This window comes from Sander lucioperca, chromosome 1, assembly GCF_008315115.2.
Source record: "Sander lucioperca isolate FBNREF2018 chromosome 1, SLUC_FBN_1.2, whole genome shotgun sequence".
In the NCBI taxonomy this organism is placed as follows: Eukaryota; Metazoa; Chordata; class Actinopteri; order Perciformes; family Percidae; genus Sander; species Sander lucioperca.
In genome coordinates, this window is record NC_050173.1 from 45,165,657 (window position 1) to 45,185,479 (window position 19,823).

General features: G+C 44.4%; 1 protein-coding gene across 2 annotated transcripts in view; it reads right to left on the minus strand.

Moving 5' to 3' along the window:
* The window catches only part of glra1 (glycine receptor, alpha 1), a 137,438-nt gene that overhangs the window by 12,595 nt on the left and 105,020 nt on the right, over positions 1–19,823 (minus strand). For both annotated transcript variants that reach the window (XM_031317114.2, XM_031317113.2), the window contains 2 exons: positions 19,357–19,571; positions 14,352–14,498 (listed from right to left, as the gene is read on the minus strand). In XM_031317114.2, the coding sequence (XP_031172974.1) occupies positions 14,352–14,498; positions 19,357–19,571 (362 nt within the window). The remainder of the gene's footprint in view (positions 1–14,351; positions 14,499–19,356; positions 19,572–19,823) is intronic.

Below are 19,823 nucleotides of genomic sequence, written 5' to 3' on the forward strand. Positions count from 1 at the left end.
TGACCTATGTCAAAATAAAGAATCTTTGATTACACCAGAGACGGTTTAGAATTACACAGACCGATCACTAAATTAGGAAAATTTTAAAAACGTATTGTTTCACTTACACATTCTTGTCACAGCGTAGGGCAGCACAGTGTTCCTGCCAGATGACTGACAACTTGTTTGGCTCATTTTAACATTATCCGTAACAAGTGTTGGGTGGATTTAGCAAGCTAACTTCGTTAGATAACTAACATTAACGTTAGCCAACAGCCGCAGCGGGGGCTGCTCGGTGGTGATGGTCAAATGAAGTTTCGCGAACCACTGTCTTTATTTTCTGAGCTCACTAGATGGCGCTCTCTGTTCAAAGAAAAAGGTTAGAGGAATGGCAATTCAGTGTATTCTCAACCCTTTGTTGAACAGAGAGCGCCATCTAGTGAGCTCAGAAAATAAAGACAGTGGTTCGCGAAACTTCATTTGACCATCACTACTGCTCGGTCCCTACATTTTTTTTGCCGAGACAGCGTTGACAGCCCCGGGGATAGACAATCTGCCTAGCCAACTCCCGATGTCTGCTGCTGCCTCGATGGGGAGTAAAACAGACGAACCGCAGGCTCTTTGATGCCGATGGCCCGCTGATTCGGGTAACTCTGTTTTGTTGTATGGTGTCATTGCAACAAGTACGACTCACAGCACACTGACGGATTATGTCCGGTTCAAAAACCACTCCAGGAGAGTGGGGGGAGCAGTTGAAGCATGCGCAGTCGTTTAAACCGATTATAGCCCGGTTGAGGTGTACACATGGAGGAATAACCCGGTTACTGAAGGAGTTCTCTAACTCTGTTAGCCGGGTAATGAGAACTCTGATTTTAACTGGGGTAAGGTGTGTACATGGAGTTTGAGAAATCGGGGTATTGCCTTAATGCCACCATGCTTACTTGTTGAAGGTGTGTTGTGCTGTTAAAGACTAACATTATGACAAACTTTTATTCATGTTGGTGCATTTTGCTGGCATTGTTCTAGACCTTTGAATTCATATGAGTATTAAAAAAATATATGTTCTATCAGCCCTTTCACCAGAAAAGAATGCAATTTGACAATTATGCAAAATCCTGGATTACATTTAATGACCCTTTTTAACATACAATGGCAACTATTTTTTATACGATTTCTATATTGGAGAAATTACTACAAAGTTCATGCACACCACAAAGTCTTATTAACGGGTGCGTTAGATTAAAAACGCGGACGAAGCAATGAAGCTTTCTCACCTAATTATATCTCTCTCTCTCTCTCTCTCTGTGCTATCTATGTACACATTACCTAAAGCACCTGCAGCCTTGCGGCACTTGAACATGGAGCTAAATGTTGAGGCTTCTCCTTGATCTGCCGTTGCTTGGAATGTCCCTCTTTTTAAACGCGGCTTGCGTCTGCCAAATTAGTAAATTCAATGTAAAAATGAAATTAGTGTTTGACAGCTAAAACACATGGTTAAGGTTAGGCATAGGGTTATGGTTATGTCTAGAAAAAGAAAACAAATGCAAACATCCACAGAAAGCCTTTAATGTGACGCGGACACCGAATGTATTACACACCCATCCACCACCACGACCCCCACACCAATACTTCCCATTTCCAGGATACATTACCTCTGGCATTGACAATGAATGTTGCCGTTGGATGTTAATTGTGCATTGCCGTTTAATCAAATATGAATTCCTTAGTGTACTGTGCTGACTCTGTCCAATGACGGTAATAATTGAATCGGGAACGTTTGTTTCACTGGACAATAGAACATGTCCTGCTACCGTGTTGTCGTGGTACCTCCACTGCCTTCCTCTCCACCTGGTCCTTTGTTTTTGGACAAAGAGAGGCAAGTAGGCAATGGACAGAGGCACCGCAGCTGCCCCTGTGGGGCGGTTTATGTGAGCTGCATGGCTTTCCTCTGCGGCGAGCTGGAACCTGACTGATAGCCCTCTCAGAGATGTAATGGAGGTCCGTGGATCCCATTAGACTCACATTAGAAGGACTGGCCAGAGAGGTTAATTAAAGGCCTGCCTCTCTCTCTCTCTCTCTCTCTCACTGTGTGTCAGTGGGCTTTCACCATCGCTGGATTTATTTCACAGCAGAGCAGCTGGGATTAATGGTGATGATCTTATTGAGGGTGCTCATACTTTCAAGAATGAATTTTACTCTTCAGATCTTTCATTGTGATAGAAATAAAGTAAAAAAGACCAAAGGAGCTGTTATACACTTTCAATTGATTCCTCGATTTGGAGTGCATTATGCAACCTTTCTCTCAGCAAATTCAAATGCAAATACCTCAAATATCTCTCTGTGTTTTCAGAGTTTCCTTAGAAGTCCTTTTAGTTTCAAACAGAAAAGCTGCTTAATGTTTTGTAGCTGTCAAGGTTTGTGATGAGGCAAGGTAGTGTGAGCACCACTGGTGGAAAGCAAGTACGGTGCTTAACTACAGGTTTGGGGTACTTGTACTTTGCTTTCATGCCACTTTATTGACTTCTAATGCACTACTTTTCAGAGGGAAGTATTGTGCTTTTTACTTAAAGTCGACGAGTTGACGATTGTAGTTACCAGCTATTTTTCAGTATAAGACTTTATTATACAATGGTCCACAAAGTAATTAAAATCATATGAGAAAATACTGCTTACATGTTAATATACAATGCTATAAAAGGACCATGCTATATAGTGTGTACCATGAATATTTCAAGTACATTTTGCACATAAAACCTTAGTACACAATTTTGAATGTGCTTTTACAATGAAGTATTACTAGTTTTACTAAAGTAAAGGGTCTGAATACTTGTGCTCTGTACTATATTGTATATTATCGTCACCAGTAGTTTATATTTAAAGTTAATCTTGTTTTTGATGAGTTGCAAAGTTCAGAGTTATCTGATTTGTTATTACGAGTCTTTGTCTTCCTGATTAATTAACTATAAATCAAATCAAGGTAAAATTGTCATCTAAAAGCAACAGTTCTGTATTTGTGCTAAGCTAAGCTAGCCAGCTGCTGGCTGTAGCCTTATATTTACCGGACAGTTATGAGAGTGGTGTTAATCTTCTCATGAACTGTCTGGCAGGAAGCTGATAAGCATTTCCCAAAATGTCAAACTATTTCTCTAATACCTGCCTTTTCCAAATATAAGTGTGCTGTAACTTAGCAGGAGCTTCTTTAATTAAGAGAGCATCCAAACCTAAAATGTCTGACACTGACACCACTATTTTCCATTTGGTTTTAATCTAATTTGAAAAACAAACAAACAAACAAACAAACTGTGTTATAGTTGATTTATGCGTCCTGCAGGTTTATGGGAATCACTAGAGATAGGAGATTTATTAAAAATGTTGACTGTTGTGGTTTTTGTGCTGTATTGTGGATTTGATTCCTTTCATTAAACTATCTGTCCTATTCTTATCTGTCTTATTCACATGCTGTGGAGTTTAATCTGTTTTCATAAAATTTTCATTGAATATTAGTTTCCACTTTCAGGAACATCTCTGTCATTTGGTTGATGCCTTCATCAAATTGCCTGACAGTGCTACAAGGAAATTTAATTTTCAACATGTGTGGCTCTGGTGTGAAAAGGCAGAAGTAACTGGTTAAGTGTGGATTCACATACATTTGCCTTCTGCTACATGCTACGGGTAGAAAATCCTTAATAAATAAATCACACAGTGTGCAAAATAGACTTTACAGTCACCTAAATTCACCCCGAAACAGGAAAAGCCCATCAGTCACATGTAATGAATGAAATTAAACTTCAAAAATAGCTCAGGTTTTGTCCTAAATTCACCTCCAACAACACAACATGACAATAAATCATATTATGTAACAACCTGAGCACCTGACCTCACTTGTTTTGTGATAAAAAAAACCCTTAATAAGAATTCCTGTGAAAGATGTTCAACTGAACGGAGGAGATCCTTTATTAACAAAACTGAAATGAACAGATGACCTAAATCCTCCTGCTTTCATCATGTGACCAAAAACAAACTGTGTAACAGAATAAAAAACTATGCAAAAGGTTCAATCGTGCCAGATGTGGGTCAATCCTGAGCCCATGTTCCTCTCGCTCTCTCCTCCTGCTGTTGGGGTGAGAGAGGGTCGAGAGACATAAGCCCCTTTTTTCACACATGTACTGCAACCCTGACCTTATCAAGACATTACCCGGTGGAGTTGTATATGTGAAGGCAAGTGGTTGAATCAGTTGGATCGGCCATTAAAAGGACTTTACCCTGCCCTATCCCATCCCTAGTACAACGTCTGTGTAATGTCCGACTGAGCCCAAAGCATAGACTGTATATAAAGAGGCCCAACGTGTGAGAATTCACAGTAAGCGAGTGGGCGTGTTGATGACATTTCTATTGTGTGGCTCACGTAAAACCGGAAGAAAACAAACATGTTTAATTTCCATGAAAGACGGTGACGGTAATGTCTAACTGGAGAGATGACGAAATTTGGAAACTTCTGTCTGTAAGGGCTGCTGCCGAAATCGTCCGATTGAGCTCATGTGTGAATAAAGCAGCTCACTGTCCGGAGAATTCACGGCAAGTGAATGGCCGTGTTGATGACGCTTCTGTCATGCGGCTGGCGCGAAACCAGAAGAAAACAAACATCTGAGGGTGAAGAAAAAAGAAGGTTGATTTACACAAAGACCCCAACGAAAATGTCCACCACCCAAAATCGTCAGACAAATTCAAGGAATGGCAATAGATTCCGTTGTTTATGACCAAACTACAAACAAACTGTGTAACCGCGGCGTAATCCGCATCATGTCCTGCCTCCTGCACGCTCTACCCAGTACCACCCTTCGCCTAAACCAATCAGAGTATTTTCAATAAGTGAGAACGCGTCTGACACGGACAATCGCCTGCTGTTTGCTACATGTGTGAGAGGGAAACTCAGGACAATGTGGGCACCTGACTGTCCTATCCTCATATGAGAAAACGGTAGAAAGAGGGACATACAAACAGAGCAAGCGAGCGAGCAGGGCGGTCGGGGTTAGTGTCTGATTCACCTGAAAGTGCAGTGGCAGCCGGACTGCTAATCTACCTCTTCACCCACCATCACAGCTCAGGGGATTGGGGATTACAAAAATAGGATTTAGGATTTATACGTTTTTTATTTTTCTATATCTCCCCACAAACCCCACTCAGCTCCCTGACTCCTTTTCTCCCTCTACTATTTTATTAACTGAGGCTCATGTGGAACAGACAGCAGGGTGTGACTTGTTCATCTAAATTGCATTTTTGTCCTTTGGATTTGTCCAAGTAAAAATGATGCCATTTGAAATTGAATTTTGGTGGCATAAAATACTCTATTATTATGTCTCAGTTGTTGTCTATGAAAGGTGGTTCCCAACCTGCAGGCCAGGATCCCCCAACCGGTCACAAGGTAAATCTGAGGGATCGCAAGATGATTATGTAAGTTATGAAAGAAGACAGAAAACTTATTTTGCCACATGAAATCATTTGCATTTATTTTTCATGACTTTTTTGAGGAAACAAAATCACACTAAAAGATCTGTTTAGTAGCTGTTCTGGAGTTTTAAATCAAATAACACGATCTTCATGAGCAGAAACATTTGCTAGTTAGCTAGCTTCCTAAATGTTTTGCTTTTTGTATCATTGAGTTGTTACGGGCAGCTCTCTCCCTGTCCTGTTTGGGATGTTTTCTCCCTGTGTGTCTGTTTGTGTTTTTGTCCTGTCTGTGTTTGATCTGTGTGGAGTACTGGAGGCGTGGTCCAAGATCTGGGTCAAGGGGCGTGGCCGCTTCAACTCTGCTCAGCCGATCTCCGCAGCTGCAGCTCATTCATTCCTCATCACCTGCAATATTTAACCCGGGCTGATCTTCCTGTCGGAGCCAGTTCGTTAACTTCAACCCCTGTGGTAACTTGGTCCTAGCTCATAGTATTCTAGTTTGCCTTTTGTGATTCCTGCTGTAACTTACCCTGTGTCTCCCTCCTAGTCTTCGCTCAGTCCTGCTGCTAATCTCCACGGCGTCAGCGTGCGCCTAATCTCACCCGGCAGCTTTCCGTCTTCACTTCAGGAACCCACCAGTGATTCTCGCCTCAGCCTGTCTTCTCTCGTGTCCCGAAACTGCTGGACCCCTCCACGTCGGCTCGCCTCCGCCTGGGACCAGTCAGGAGCTTCCCGGCTTTGAATTCCTTCGTTTGTGTGTCTCTGAGTTCCCGTAACTTCATTAAACCTTATTTAACTGCTCGACTGTATCTGTGTGTTACCTCTGCGTTCTGGGCTGAAACGGACACATAACAGAACGAACTGGCCATGGACCCTGCAGAGGTTTCACACCTGACGGAATGATCTGACCACTTGGACCCAGCAGAGTGGCTTCTTCTTCCGGTGGGTGCCCAAGTATTGTTTTGCTTTCTACTATGGCAGCTTCCACGGACTTGGGAAAAGTGAAACATGTACAGTCTAAGATAGATGACCTTTACGAGATCATTTGTGACATGATTGAGCTTAAAACCATGTGGAAGGAGGCTGACAGTGATTTCCAGAGGGACTCAATTTTGTCATTCGCCCGCGTTAAGTTGTCAGAAAAGCCCTGGCTTAACGACGCAATTCCAAAATGGATTCAAAGATTTGTTTCCACCCCTACTCCTCCACCACCAAGCAGTGTTACCACAGGTTTTATGTCCATCTTCCAGCCAACGCCTAGTCCTGTCCGTTCTACACCTGGAGGAGAGCCAGAGACTTTTTTGACTGTTTACCAGTACGTAGTTCAGTGTGCTAGACGTACTGAGGATGCCAAAGCCAGCCTTCAAGCTGTAAATCAGAGTACCTGTGCACCTGAGCCTGAGCTGACCTGTGTGCCTGAGCGTGAGCTAACCTGTGTACTTGAGCCTGAGCTAACCTGTGCACCTGAGCCTGAGCTGACCTGGGTGCCTGAGCGTGAGCTAACCTGTGCACCTGAGCTAACCTGTGCGCCTGAGCAGACCTGTGTACCTGAGCCTGAGCTGACCGGAGTTTCTGAACCTGAACTGACGTGCAACCCGTCTGTTCCCGAGCTGACGTGCAGTTCTCCTGACTCCGAGCTGGCGTGCAGCTCTCCTGACTCCAAGCTGGCGTGCAGCTCTCCTGACTCCGAGCTGGCGTGCAGCTCTCCTGACTCCGGGCTAGCTAGCAACCTCCTTGAGCCACGGTTAGCTAGCAGCCTCCCTGATTCCCCGCAAGCTAGCATCTCCCCAGAATCCAGGCTAGCTAGCAGCCTTCCTGAGCCCCGGCTAGTTAGTAGCCTCCCTGAGCCACAGCTAGTTAGCAGCTCCCCTGAAGCTAAGCTAGCTAACAGCTCCCCTGACTCTAGGCAAGCCAGCAACCTCTCGGAGCACCAGCTAGCTAGCAACCTTCCTGAGCCCAGGCTAGTTAGTAGTCCCTCCGAATCCAGACTAGCTAATAGCCTCCCTGAGTCCCGGCTAGCTAACGACTCCCCTGATTCCCTGCTAGCTAGCATCTCTCCTGAATCAGGGCTAGCTAGCAATCTCCCTGAGCCCCGGCCAGCTAGCAACCTCCCTAAATTTCGGCTGGCTAGCAACCCTCTTGATTCCCCACTAGCTAGCATCTCTTCTGAACCCAGGCTGGTTAGCAGCTCTTCTGAATCCAGGCTAGCTGGCAGCCTTCTTGAGCCCTGGCTGGCTAGCAGCCCCCTTGAGCCCAAGCTAACTAGCAGCCCTCCTGAGTCCAGGCTAGTAAGCACTTCCCCAGATCCCAGGCTTGCTAGCAGCCTTCTTAGTGTCCCCGAGCTGCCCAGAGTCCCAGCGCTGCCCAGCGTCCCCGAGTTTCCTAGTGTCCCCGAGCTTCCTAGTGTCCCCAAGCTGCCCAGTGTCCCAGCACTGCCCAGCGTCCCCGAGTTTCCTAGTGTCCCCGAGCTTCCTAGTGTCCCCAAGCTGCCCAGTGTCCCAGCACTGCCCAGCTTCCCCGAGCCTCCTAGTGTCCCCGAGCTTCCTAGCGTTCCCGAGAGTTTCCTAGAGTTTCCTAGTGTCCCCGAGTTTCCTAGTGTCCCCGAGTTTCCTAGTGTCCCCGAGTTTCCTAGAGTTCCCGAGTTTCCTAGAGTTCCCGAGTTTCCTAGAGTTCCCGAGTTTCCTAGAGTTCCCGAGCTTCCTAGTGTCCCCGAGCTTCCTAGTGTCCCCGAGTTTCCTAGAGTTCCCGAGTTTCCTAATCCCCAGCTGACTAGCAGCTTCCCAGAATCCCGGCTGGCTAGCAGCTTCCCAGAATCCCGGCTGGCTAGCAGCCACTCCGAGCTTCGGCTGGCTAGCAGCCTCTCCGAACCCCGGCTGGCTAGCAGCCTCTTAGATCCCCAGTTGGTTAGCAGCATCCCTGATTCCCGGCTGGCTAGCAGCCTCACAGATCCCCGGCTGGCTAGCAGCATCTCTGAACCCCAGCTGGCTAGCAGCCTCACAGATCCCCGGCTGGCTAGCAGCCTCCCTGAATCCCGGCTGGCTAGCAGCCGCCCCGAGCTTCGGCTGGCTAGGAGCAACTCTGAACCCCAGCTGGCTAGCAGCCTCACAGATGCCTGGCTGGCTAGCAGCTCCCTTGATCCCCGGCTGGCTAGCAGCCCTCCAGAACCTCGGCCTGCTAGCAGCCACTCAGTATCTCCGCTGACGTGCAGCCTTCCAGAACCGCCGCTGACGTGCAGCCGCCCAGAACCGCCGCTGACGTGCAGCCGCCCAGAACCGCCGCTGACGTGCAGCCGTCCAGAACCGCCGCTGACGTGCAGCCGTCCAGAACCGCCGCTGACGTGCAGCCGTCCAGAACCGCCGCTGACGTGCAGACGTCGACCTCTGTTCCTGTTGCCTGTTTGGTGGACACTGACCCCAATCCAGCTGACCCGTTGCCTATCTTCAGCCCAGCTGACCCTTCTCCTGCTCGGTCTGCCCGGCCTTCAGAGGGGATTCGCCTTCGCAGCCGGCCTTCAGAAGGGATTCGCCCTCGCAGACGGCCTCCAGAGGGGTTTCGCCTTTGTCGCCGGCCTTCGGAAGGGATTCGCCTTCGCCGCTGGTCTTCAGAAGGGATTCGCCCTCGCAGACGGCCTCCAGAGGGGTTTCGCCTTTGCCGCCGGCCTTCGGAAGGGATTCGCTTTCGCCGCTGGTCTTCAGAAGGGATTCGCCCTCGCAGACGGCCTCCAGAGGGGTTTCGCCTTTGCCGCCGGCCTTCGGAAGGGATTCGCTTTCGCCGCTAGTCTTCAGAAGGGATTCGCCCTCGCAGACGGCCTCCAGAGGGGCTTCACCTTCGCCAACCTGTTCGGCCGCCTGAGAGGCTTCGCCTTCGCCACCAGTCATCTCGGTGCCCTCGACGTCCTGCCTGGCCGCCTGAGTGCCTTCGACGTCCAGTACGGCCGCCAGAGGGCTTCAGCCTTCGTCGCCGGTGGCCAGAAGGGTTCGGCCTTCGTCGCAGGCCGCCTGAAGGCTTCTGCCTTCGTGGCGCCTCTCAGTCCCCTGTCGCTGAGGCCTCTCAGTTTCCCGTTGCCGAGGCCGCCCTGTGCTCTGTTCCCTGTGTCCCAGTGACTCTATTCCCTGCCCCCTGTTGCTGAGCTCTCTCTCTCAGCCCCTGTGACCCAGGGCGTTGTGCCCCAGTGTATTTCGGTTCCCAGGTCCCCAGTGTTTTCTGCCTTCCCCGGACTTTCTTTCGCCACTCTGGGGTTGATTTATTTTGTTTCTGGGGTTGTCCCTCCTCCAGGCCCCCTCCGCCCTCCCTGGGTGGGTTCTGCCTGTTTTTTTTTTTTTTGTTTTTTTTGTTGGACGCCAGGGGGCGTCCGTTGAGGGGGGGGTCCTGTTACGGGCAGCTCTCTCCCTGTCCTGTTTGGGATGTTTTTTCCCTGTGTGTCTGTTTGTGTTTTTGTCCTGTCTGTGTTTGATCTGTGTGGAGTACTGGAGGCGTGGTCCAAGATCTGGGTCAAGGGGCGTGGCCGCTTCAACTCTGCTCAGCCGATCTCCGCAGCTGCAGCTCATTCATTCCTCATCACCTGCAATATTTAACCCGGGCTGATCTTCCTGTCGGAGCCAGTTCGTTAACTTCAACCCCTGTGGTAACTTGGTCCTAGCTCATAGTATTCTAGTTTGCCTTTTGTGATTCCTGCTGTAACTTACCCTGTGTCTCCCTCCTAGTCTTCGCTCAGTCCTGCTGCTAATCTCCACGGCGTCAGCGTGCGCCTAATCTCACCCGGCAGCTTTCCGTCTTCACTTCAGGAACCCACCAGTGATTCTCGCCTCAGCCTGTCTTCTCTCGTGTCCCGAAACTGCTGGACCCCTCCACGTCGGCTCGCCTCCGCCTGGGACCAGTCAGGAGCTTCCCGGCTTTGAATTCCTTCGTTTGTGTGTCTCTGAGTTCCCGTAACTTCATTAAACCTTATTTAACTGCTCGACTGTATCTGTGTGTTACCTCTGCGTTCTGGGCCGAAACGGACACATAACATGAGTAAATGATTAAAAAGACATCCCTTCACTATTTACGGACATTTTATAGACTGACAATTAGGTGATTATTTGAAAATAAACAACACATTAATCCCTAGTCCCTAATAATAATAATAATAATAATAACTGTTAAAAAAAAAAAAAGAAAAAAAAAAAAAAGATGACCAAACTCCAACCTAAACCTAAACATGACTCCACACCCTGAACTAAAACAATCCAGCTTTCTGGCACAGTGTCCTCACTTCCTTGTGAGGATACTTGGTCCTCATGAATACGGAAACACACGAACATGCTCACACACACTCAAACGTGTCAAATTCAATCAAGCAGCTCCAGTCATGGCAGACACGAACACATGCCCTACAACACCAAAATGCACGACAGCACTCGTGAATGCACTCATGCATCAGTTCACCGGCTGTATAGATACAATCTCCCCATCTCACACACACACACACACACACACACAGACACGCACACACACACACACACACACACACACACACACACACACACAAATCCAGGAGTGTTTAATGCAGGCTCATTGCTGCATTCCTTGTGTGGGTGTTTGAGTTTTCTTGCCCTCTACCTACACAAACACACAAACCACCAGTTTCAGCGCTTCAATATTCCCCGCAGGCCTGACAGCTTTACTACTTATTCAATACAGCAGCCTCGGACTGATAAATCCAACCAGACACATGGAATTGATTGATTAAATGCTTCAAAGACAAATCCAACGAAAGAAAGTAGAGGAAGGAAGGAAAAAAAAACCCTGATACATTAACACTCCTCCAGGGAAAAATGTACATTTTGCTTTGTCATTTTCACTACATCTATGTTCAAATCAGTTTTGAGAAATTAAGTAAGCTGACATATTGTCAGGTATCTTCATTCCTCAATATTAGTCTTCTTAGGTTCATAGACAGTGAATGTATATAATGAGGTGGTTCTGAGGCTGATATGTGTTTCTGACTTCACAGCGATGTGAGTGACAAAGAAGGACAAAGGTTGTTGATGTCATAATCATGTTTTAACGCTGCCGGTTTCCATCAATAGTGGTTTAAGCATCATTTTCAATACAGTGCAAAGACACAAACACATTCACAAACACACCCATGCACACATACGACTCTCATGAACACAACACACCTTTCTGTTTGCTAATGTTTTGAGCCATTAGCTTGGTTCTCCTTAGTTTCACCAAAAATATGACCAATCGCAGGTCCAGTTGGTCGTTGTTCTTGAGCTTTTGTTTTAGGTCAACATGGAAGGTTAGTCTCCTGAAGCACACAGTTTATTCTTTGCCTCGGAAACAAAGAAAAAAATAATCCCACCTCGAGAAGCTTTCGATGATACCACAGAACTTCTTTCCGAGGTCAAAAATATACCTCACCTAAGTCCCTAACCCTTGTGTTGTCCTCGGGTCAAATTTGAAGAGAAGTATGTTTCTTTTTAACCACATTACCAAAAACGTTAATTTCAATTGCAAGGACTTGATCACTACTTTCATTGAATTTTGGGTATTCAATTTTATATCATTTGAAAAAACTGAAATGGATTTAAAACCTGACTAAACTTTGAGATACACGTCTGTGAGTATCCACCAACATAGGTTCTTCTAATATTAGTCAAAATAATTCATCATTTCAAAATTAGGTATAATTTCCTATAAATGAAATGTATTGACCATGTATTCCAAAAATTAGTGGTAATAAGTTGGTGTTAGTGAAAAATAGCATCGAAACATCGAAAAAAGTGACAAAAACATTGAAAAAAGTGCTTTAAAAAAGGGACAAAAACGTCAGAAAATGTGTCAAAAATATAAAAAAAGTGTTAATTTTGACCCAGAAGGACAACAAGTGCATGGTCAACTGGAAGACAACACAAGGGTTAAAGGAATATTGTAAGTGGGGTTGTATGTGGTACTTCTCCATAGTCAGTGGGTTACCTACGGTAGCACTAGCAGCTAGGGCTGGGTAGCTTTCAAAAATATTCAGTCCCGGTACCGATACCAATACCGTGACTCTGATACCGGTTCCTAAATGATACTTTTTTTGATACCAATTTGATTAAACAAAAAGAAATGACAACATTACATGTTACGCAATGTAATCGCAATATCTGGCAGGAAAATTAGATTTTCCCCCCAAATCGTTCAATTGACTATTATTATGTCAAAAATAAAATACATGCACATTGATCATGGTACTAAAAAGTAAGGACTAAAAAGCACTCAATCCTAAAAGGACTAAAAAGTAAGATTTCGTCTAATATACACAAGCACATTCTCACTGAGAAGCACAGTCACAACTAAAAAAGACTTTAAGATCTCTGTTTGTAGTTAAAAATGCATTTCCAGAAGCAAAAGTTTACGAGCTGAGGGAAATGTTTTTTTTTTTGTTTTTTTCTCCTCTTCCACATTGTGAATCCATTATGAGCCTCGTCTCTGTTTGCTCTACAGCTCGGCTTTTAATCGTGCTCAATGCTCTGCCCATGAAACATTGATGCCCTGTGTTTCTGCCTGGTGATGAGCTCCACACAAAGCTAATATCAAACACGCTGTGAATCTTTCAGAACGCCCGAGGACGGAAGGGGAGGAGGGATTTTTATCCAAACTATATTCTTTGTGTTTACAGCTAAACATCACCTCAAGACCACCCGACAAACCCAAATATTATATTCTGATGAAAGCACGCGGCTGCCCGGCAGCATAGGATTTCCAACAACAGTGGTACTACGTTTCATCCATTACAAACTCATTTGTGGTTTTTGTTTCTGTGCTGTTCGAATGGTTAGAGACAACAATACAAGTCGGAGGCTCGTGTGTGGACAAAACAAGCGTTGGACCGTTTGTGTTTGACCATTGGAAAACAGCGCTCGTCTGGTTACTCCTTGTTCTGAAAGATCCTTTCTCCTTACATACTTCCCTTCTTTTATGTCCTCTCTAATGCATGTTTAAACAGCTCAAGGGCACAATGCAAAGGGCAGATATGGAAGATTGTGGATCAGTAGAATTGAAGAATTTGATTCAGAACTCATCATTTAAGTTCAGCATCCAAATTCCACTTGTGTTCATCTTTGTCAAATCCTTAAAGGACAAATCCGGCGCTAAATGAACCTAGGGGTTAATAACACATGGGTACTGAGTCGACCTTTCTCTGGGATATGTTTTCATGCTAATCGAATGTGACCAGTTTTAGCACAAACCGCTAATTAGCTTGTAACGCTAGTCGTCGGGACATGGATAAAGTAAAAAGAAATCACTATTTCTATACCACTAACAAGGCTCAAAATAGCACCACACTTCCATGGTAGCATAATGAGGGTCGCTACATGTAGACCGAAGCATTGAGAACTTTGTAAGTGTACAGACAGTTTATTAAAAAGATAGTTTCACTAACAACGTTCTCAATGCTTCGGTTTACATGTAGGGACCCTCATTATGCTACCGTGGAAGTGTGGTGCTATTTTGAGCCTTGTTAGTGGTGTAGAAATAGCGATTTGTTTTTACTTTACCCATGCCCTGACGACTAGCGTTGTAAGCTAATTAGCGGTTTGTGCTAAAACTGGTCACATTCGATTAGCATGAAAACTTAACCCAGAGAACGGTCGAACTCGGTAATCATGTGTTATTAACCCCTAGGTCCATTTTGCGCCGGATATGTCCTTTAAGTCATGTATAAAGTTCAAAGCACTATAAGATGGTCTCATTGTGTTTTATCAGATGTTTTGCTACTCACAATCACGTTTGTCACATAGATAACATCTCACTTTTTGAATGCAACTCTTCAATTCAGCTGACATCTCTGCTGACACACCGGGCAAAAAAACTGAACTGGTGGACGGATTAAAAAAAAAAAGAAAAAAGAAAGACAAATGTCAATGTAAACGTTTTGGCAGAGTATTCACCTTCATGTGTCGTCGCCTCCGTCTGAAGCGCAGCAGCTCCTTGTGCTGGCGTGCGATGAAGTTGACGGCGGCGTACTCCAGCAGGGCCGAGAACACAAACAGCAGACACACGGCCATCCAGATATCAATGGCTTTTACATAGGACACCTGAACAGGGGGCAGAAAGAGTTAGAGGCGTCTGGCAGTTGTTCAGAGGCTTTGTTATTGCAGTATGAATCTCCATCTAGGGCTGCAACAATTCCAAATTTTGCTGTACAAGTAACTGCGATTACTAATATAATTCTTTCTTTCATTCAAATTTAAAAAAATATTCATTTATGTATTACTTTTTCAAACATACATCGATACATCTTTTGGTTATCTCACTGTCACATGACCCAGATAATGTAGTAACACAGGTACACAGCCTATGAAGTAAACCACGCCTCTTTATTATCATAAAACATAGATTTTTTTTTTTTCTGAAATGAACATAAAATTGACAATTACCTTGGCACCTTAGCTAATGTTAGCAATTTATTGCAGTTAAGCAAAGAAATGGCGATTAGACAATTATGTAACAATTGTTACAGGCCTATCTCCGTCCATCCAGGACGTCTTACTTGATAAATCACTTCATGCTAAAGTTTGATAAACCGTTTCTTCACATAGTCGAGCCCTAAAATGTATCATCATATCCACAACTTCTCACTTTAATGATTTTGTGCACTCAATACACTGCATACAGGAACCTCAAATCCTCAAGTTAATAATTTGTGCTCTTGATCATGAAAAATATGTATGAAAATATATAAAGATAACACAACCTTGTCGATGCATCTTAGATTAAAATCAAACTGTAATAAATCAAAGTGAGCGCTGAAAAATAAACATTTTGAGTCTATAAATTACTTTTGAAGATTACAACCTATATTGTGTGTGCAAATTATTAAATTTATCTGCAATTCAATGCATAATAACCGACATGGCTCCACAGTCTTGTCTATTAGGAGAGAGTTCCTCCTTGCAAGAAGACATGTTCCGTATTTATTTTGTACCACTTGGCTTTTGTGGCATTTTCATTTTTCTCCTTCTATGGAAACAGAAACTTTCACTTTTAAAATACCAGTTATGTCCGGTTGAATTATAACAAACTACACACACACAGTAGCACTCAGCGCATCTAAGCATGTCCATATGATGCACAATGAATCAAAAATATTTTTGTGCGTCAGAGTTTCAGTTTCATAATTCACATTTTATTGCCTTTTTAGGACAAACAGTTACGGGTAGTGTGAGAAAAATATGTTCACTGGAGAAGAGTGGCTAAATATGCAGCAACCGGGATAGAGAAGGACTCCCTGAGGTGTGAATTATTGGAGTGAAAAACTTGCAGATGCTTAGGTTGGTACTGAGAACCCCCTTCAAGTTGAGGCAGATATATTGATTATTGCTCAGAGATTGCTCGATTGCTCAGTTGTGGGTTAATCCAACCCAGACAAAACGTAGCAAAATGTTTTTTTAAACTGAAACGGTGGTGTGTTAAACCCTCAATTAACGCAAGGACAAATAAGACTCAAACTGTTTTTATCCTACTGCAATAACCACCCTCAATGCTGCAAAAATAATGTGCAATATGGAAGCTGATGTGAAAAGATCAATGCAATGACAGAAAGTATGCATGTCTGTAGATGTATGTTCATTTTATGCAATGACTGTGTGTTCATACTGTTTTTTTATGCAATGACTGGGTGTGTATGACTGTGTGTGTTTATGTATGCTGCTAATGCTGCTATATGTTTCTATTTTTTTTTTTAAGTAACACTAGCACTTACATTACATTTTTATAGACTCAATGAATGATGCACTGACTGGAGAGCACTTTTAATTTCGTTGTACCTGTGACAATGACAAAAAAGACCTATTCTATTCCTATTCTATTCTGCTGTGTGTGCAAGCGCACTTCATTTTTATTACCACCCGTTTACATACATGTCACTGCTGATTGGTGAATGTCTGACACACCCACCAAAAGAGAGAAAACACACCTCAGTAATCACGTTTCCGTGCGCAACGTGCCCCAGGTTTAGAGGGGAAAAAACTGAGAGGGAGAAGTAAATTAAAACTTAAATGCTCCTTGAACACACATCACTTCGACAGGGGTCAGACGTTAAACCACTGTTGGAGGTATGCTCCGTGCATAGAGTTTAGAGTTGTGATATCTTTATCCGTGCATAGAGTTTAGATAACAATATTATGATGCTCTACATATAAGGGGTTTGGGAAAAACGATTCACGAAGTGTATGTTGTGTATGTATGGATGTTTTAAATCGGTTCTTTTCCCCTTTTGTGTTAAACGGTACCGCCAACATCTGGAGTGCTCTCCAGTCAGTACATCATATCCGTTTCCAGCAAAACAGAGCGATAGCAGAAAATTCAGAATATACATACGTCTCATTATATATTGTCTCTAGAAGTGTATTATTCAACTGTTGTTTTTGTTAAAGAAGGAAAAGAAAATCACGTTCAAATCGCAATGCGTTCTAGAATCGCAATAAATTAAAGAAATCGCAATACAAATCGAATTGGCACCCATGTATCGTGAAAAAAATCAAATGGGGACAAAAGCATATCGTCCCAGAAAAATTATACAATCAGCAAACAAAACCAGTCGAATGTCAGCAGTGTCTACACATGAAGAGTGTGGTGTGAAGTGAGATGGACAGGAAAAGGACTGTCCAGATAATAAGAGCTAAAAGAAGTCTGGTCGGATCATTGTGTGATTGCTATCTGTCCGCCAAGTGCCATTATTGGAAAGCATTCACCCCGGCCTGTCATAACTACTCTCCATCCCCCCCACGCAATTACACTGTGCAGCCTGAGAAGGAGTTCCCCGCTCCGTCACAGAGAGAGAAAATTCACAATCAGCCATTTAAAATCCAATTAAACTATGACTTTCACAAACACACAGTGCTTATCCTCGCCGCTCGGCCTTGCTGCGAGTCGTGCTCGTTTGCGCTGCGTCTGAAGCACAGTTATCTTTGAATGCCCGACTGACCCCCCCCCCCCCCCTCAGAGCTGATGAGGCCTAAACGGCCAACTGGTTCACTTGGTATGATTGTCATCCAGGCAGAGAGAGAGGGAGAGAGAGGGAGAGAGCGAGAGAGAGGCAGAGAGAGAGAGAGAGAGAGACAGAGAGAGAGAGAGAGAGAGGCAGAAAAAGAACAGAAAGAGGATTCTTATATTACCCCAGTTTAGACATATGAAAGTATTTAAAAATAAATAAGTAGATTTTTAACGCCACTGCTTCTCGGATCAGACATGTCAACAGCCATGGCGTCCAAAGTGTTACGGAACGCCTTGTAGACACTGTTGAACTTGCCGAAAAAAGGCAAAACTATTTTTTTCCCTTACTAGTATTTCTGTCCCAGCATCCTGAGGCATCCTAGACACAGAATCAGTTGTACTTTCCTCTGACAAACATAATAAAATGAACGTTACATTAATTAACGTCAAATCAGTACCTTTTTCACACTGGCATTGTGTAATTTAGCTGCTTTGAAACCTCATTAAAGTACAAAACTTCTCTTGAAAGGCAGGTTAATGCTGCTCGTCGGCATATAAGTTAACATGACCACCCTTTGCGGTCGTGTTATTGTGTAGCATCGCAGCGAATGGTGTGTTTTTTCTAGACTTGTTTATACCTGCATCAAACAATACTTTCTGTTGAGTTAACCATCCATGTATACATCAGAACCTGGTGTTGAATTAACATCATCTGCTTTGCTAAATAATTCTCAAAAAAAAAAAAAAAAAATCAAACATCTCCTCTCTTTTCTCATGTCCTCCTCTCTCCCGGCCTGACATGGTGCAGCCCTCCTCTGTGGCATGTGAGAAGAGCCGTGTGTTTAGGTGTGTGTGTCTACTGTCAATCACACGCGCACACACACGCACGCACGCACACACACACACACACACACACACACACACACACACACACACACACGTGTGTGTGTTTGAGCAGTATGCCCACCTAAGCTCAGCTGTGCTGTGTGATCATTATTGTGACAGCTGAACTGCAGAGGAATCACGGTTCACTTGTTCAATTTTTAGAGCGCATAAAGCACCTAATGTCAACAAACACTGAGTGTGTGTGTGTGTGTGTGTGTGTGTGTGTTGGGGATTACAGCTTCCCTGGACATAATTATACAATCCTACTGGCTCACGCAAAGTCTGACTGTTTTTTCCCCCTCCTTTAATCTGTAAATCCCTCACAGGAAAAAGATTTTTCTCTCTTTTTAGAAGTTATTTTTCTCATCTTTGTTTTCCTTGAACTTCTGTTGAATGTCTCTTTTTTTTAGTTCACCCCTCCTTCCCCTCCATTTCTCTTTGCCATCCCTCCATCTGTCTGCCTCTTTGCTACTCTTTTCCCTCCATTCTCCTCACTCTAACACAAATTGGTCAATGGAAAGAACTTTTTCTGTTCCCCTCCCACCATCTTTCCTTGATCTCTCCATCTTTTGCCCCCCGTTGTTGTTCGTGAAGTTTGCTGGAAGTGATGTAATGTAGCGTTGTATGTGGGTTCGGTCCCACGTTATTATGGGATGGATTCAAACGTAGCAGATTTGTCAGCTAAACATTCATTCTGTGAACTTTACTTCAGCAGAGTATAACAAAAATCGTTTTTTAAAATGAGTAATGCTGTTTATGCCAAATTCCTACCCTACGTTATGTAAAAATAGTAACCTCAGCCATTTCGTGCCTCTTCTTGGGTGGCAGGAGTGAAAATGAGTCATCATCAACATTTGTTGTGTTGTGGTTTCAGAATGATGAAGACAGTTGGAGAACAGATATAAAACAGGATGTCGGCTCAACTACCAAGTTTTTCCCAAAAATGATCTACAGATTTTTAAGCATATCATTTTTTTTCCCCTGTGTGAGCCCTAGGTTTGGGCTCAGACCCGAATGTTTACAACGTCTGGCCACAAAAGCTGGTACTGAAGGGTGCGTTTGATTTGTCCTCACCTTGGGCAAGGAGGCTCTGGAACCAGAGCTCTGCGTGGTCATGGTCAGCACAGTGGTGATGCCCAGACCCACCCGGGCGGGCGCGGCGTCCATGTTGATCCAGAAGGAAACCCAGGACAGGATGACAATGAGCAGCGAGGGGATGTACATCTGGATCAGGTAGTAGCCCATCTGACGCTCCAGGTGGAAACGAGCCTCGATACAGGTGAATTTACCTGGAGGAGGAAGGAAAGGAAGAGGCGGGGTTTGTTGTCAAAGATTGTTGTCATTAAAAGCAAGGAAGCTGTTTGTGGAAGACGAGAGGAAGTAAGATATATGGAGAGAATAACAGAGAGAGAGATCCGATGGAAAAATACGTCGCGTTTGAATTTACTCAGATGAAGGAGGGAATGAAAAGAAGGAATCCAGGTGTGTGTGTGTGTGTGTGTGTGTGTGTGTGTGTGTGTGTGGGATGAGATTCTGTTCAT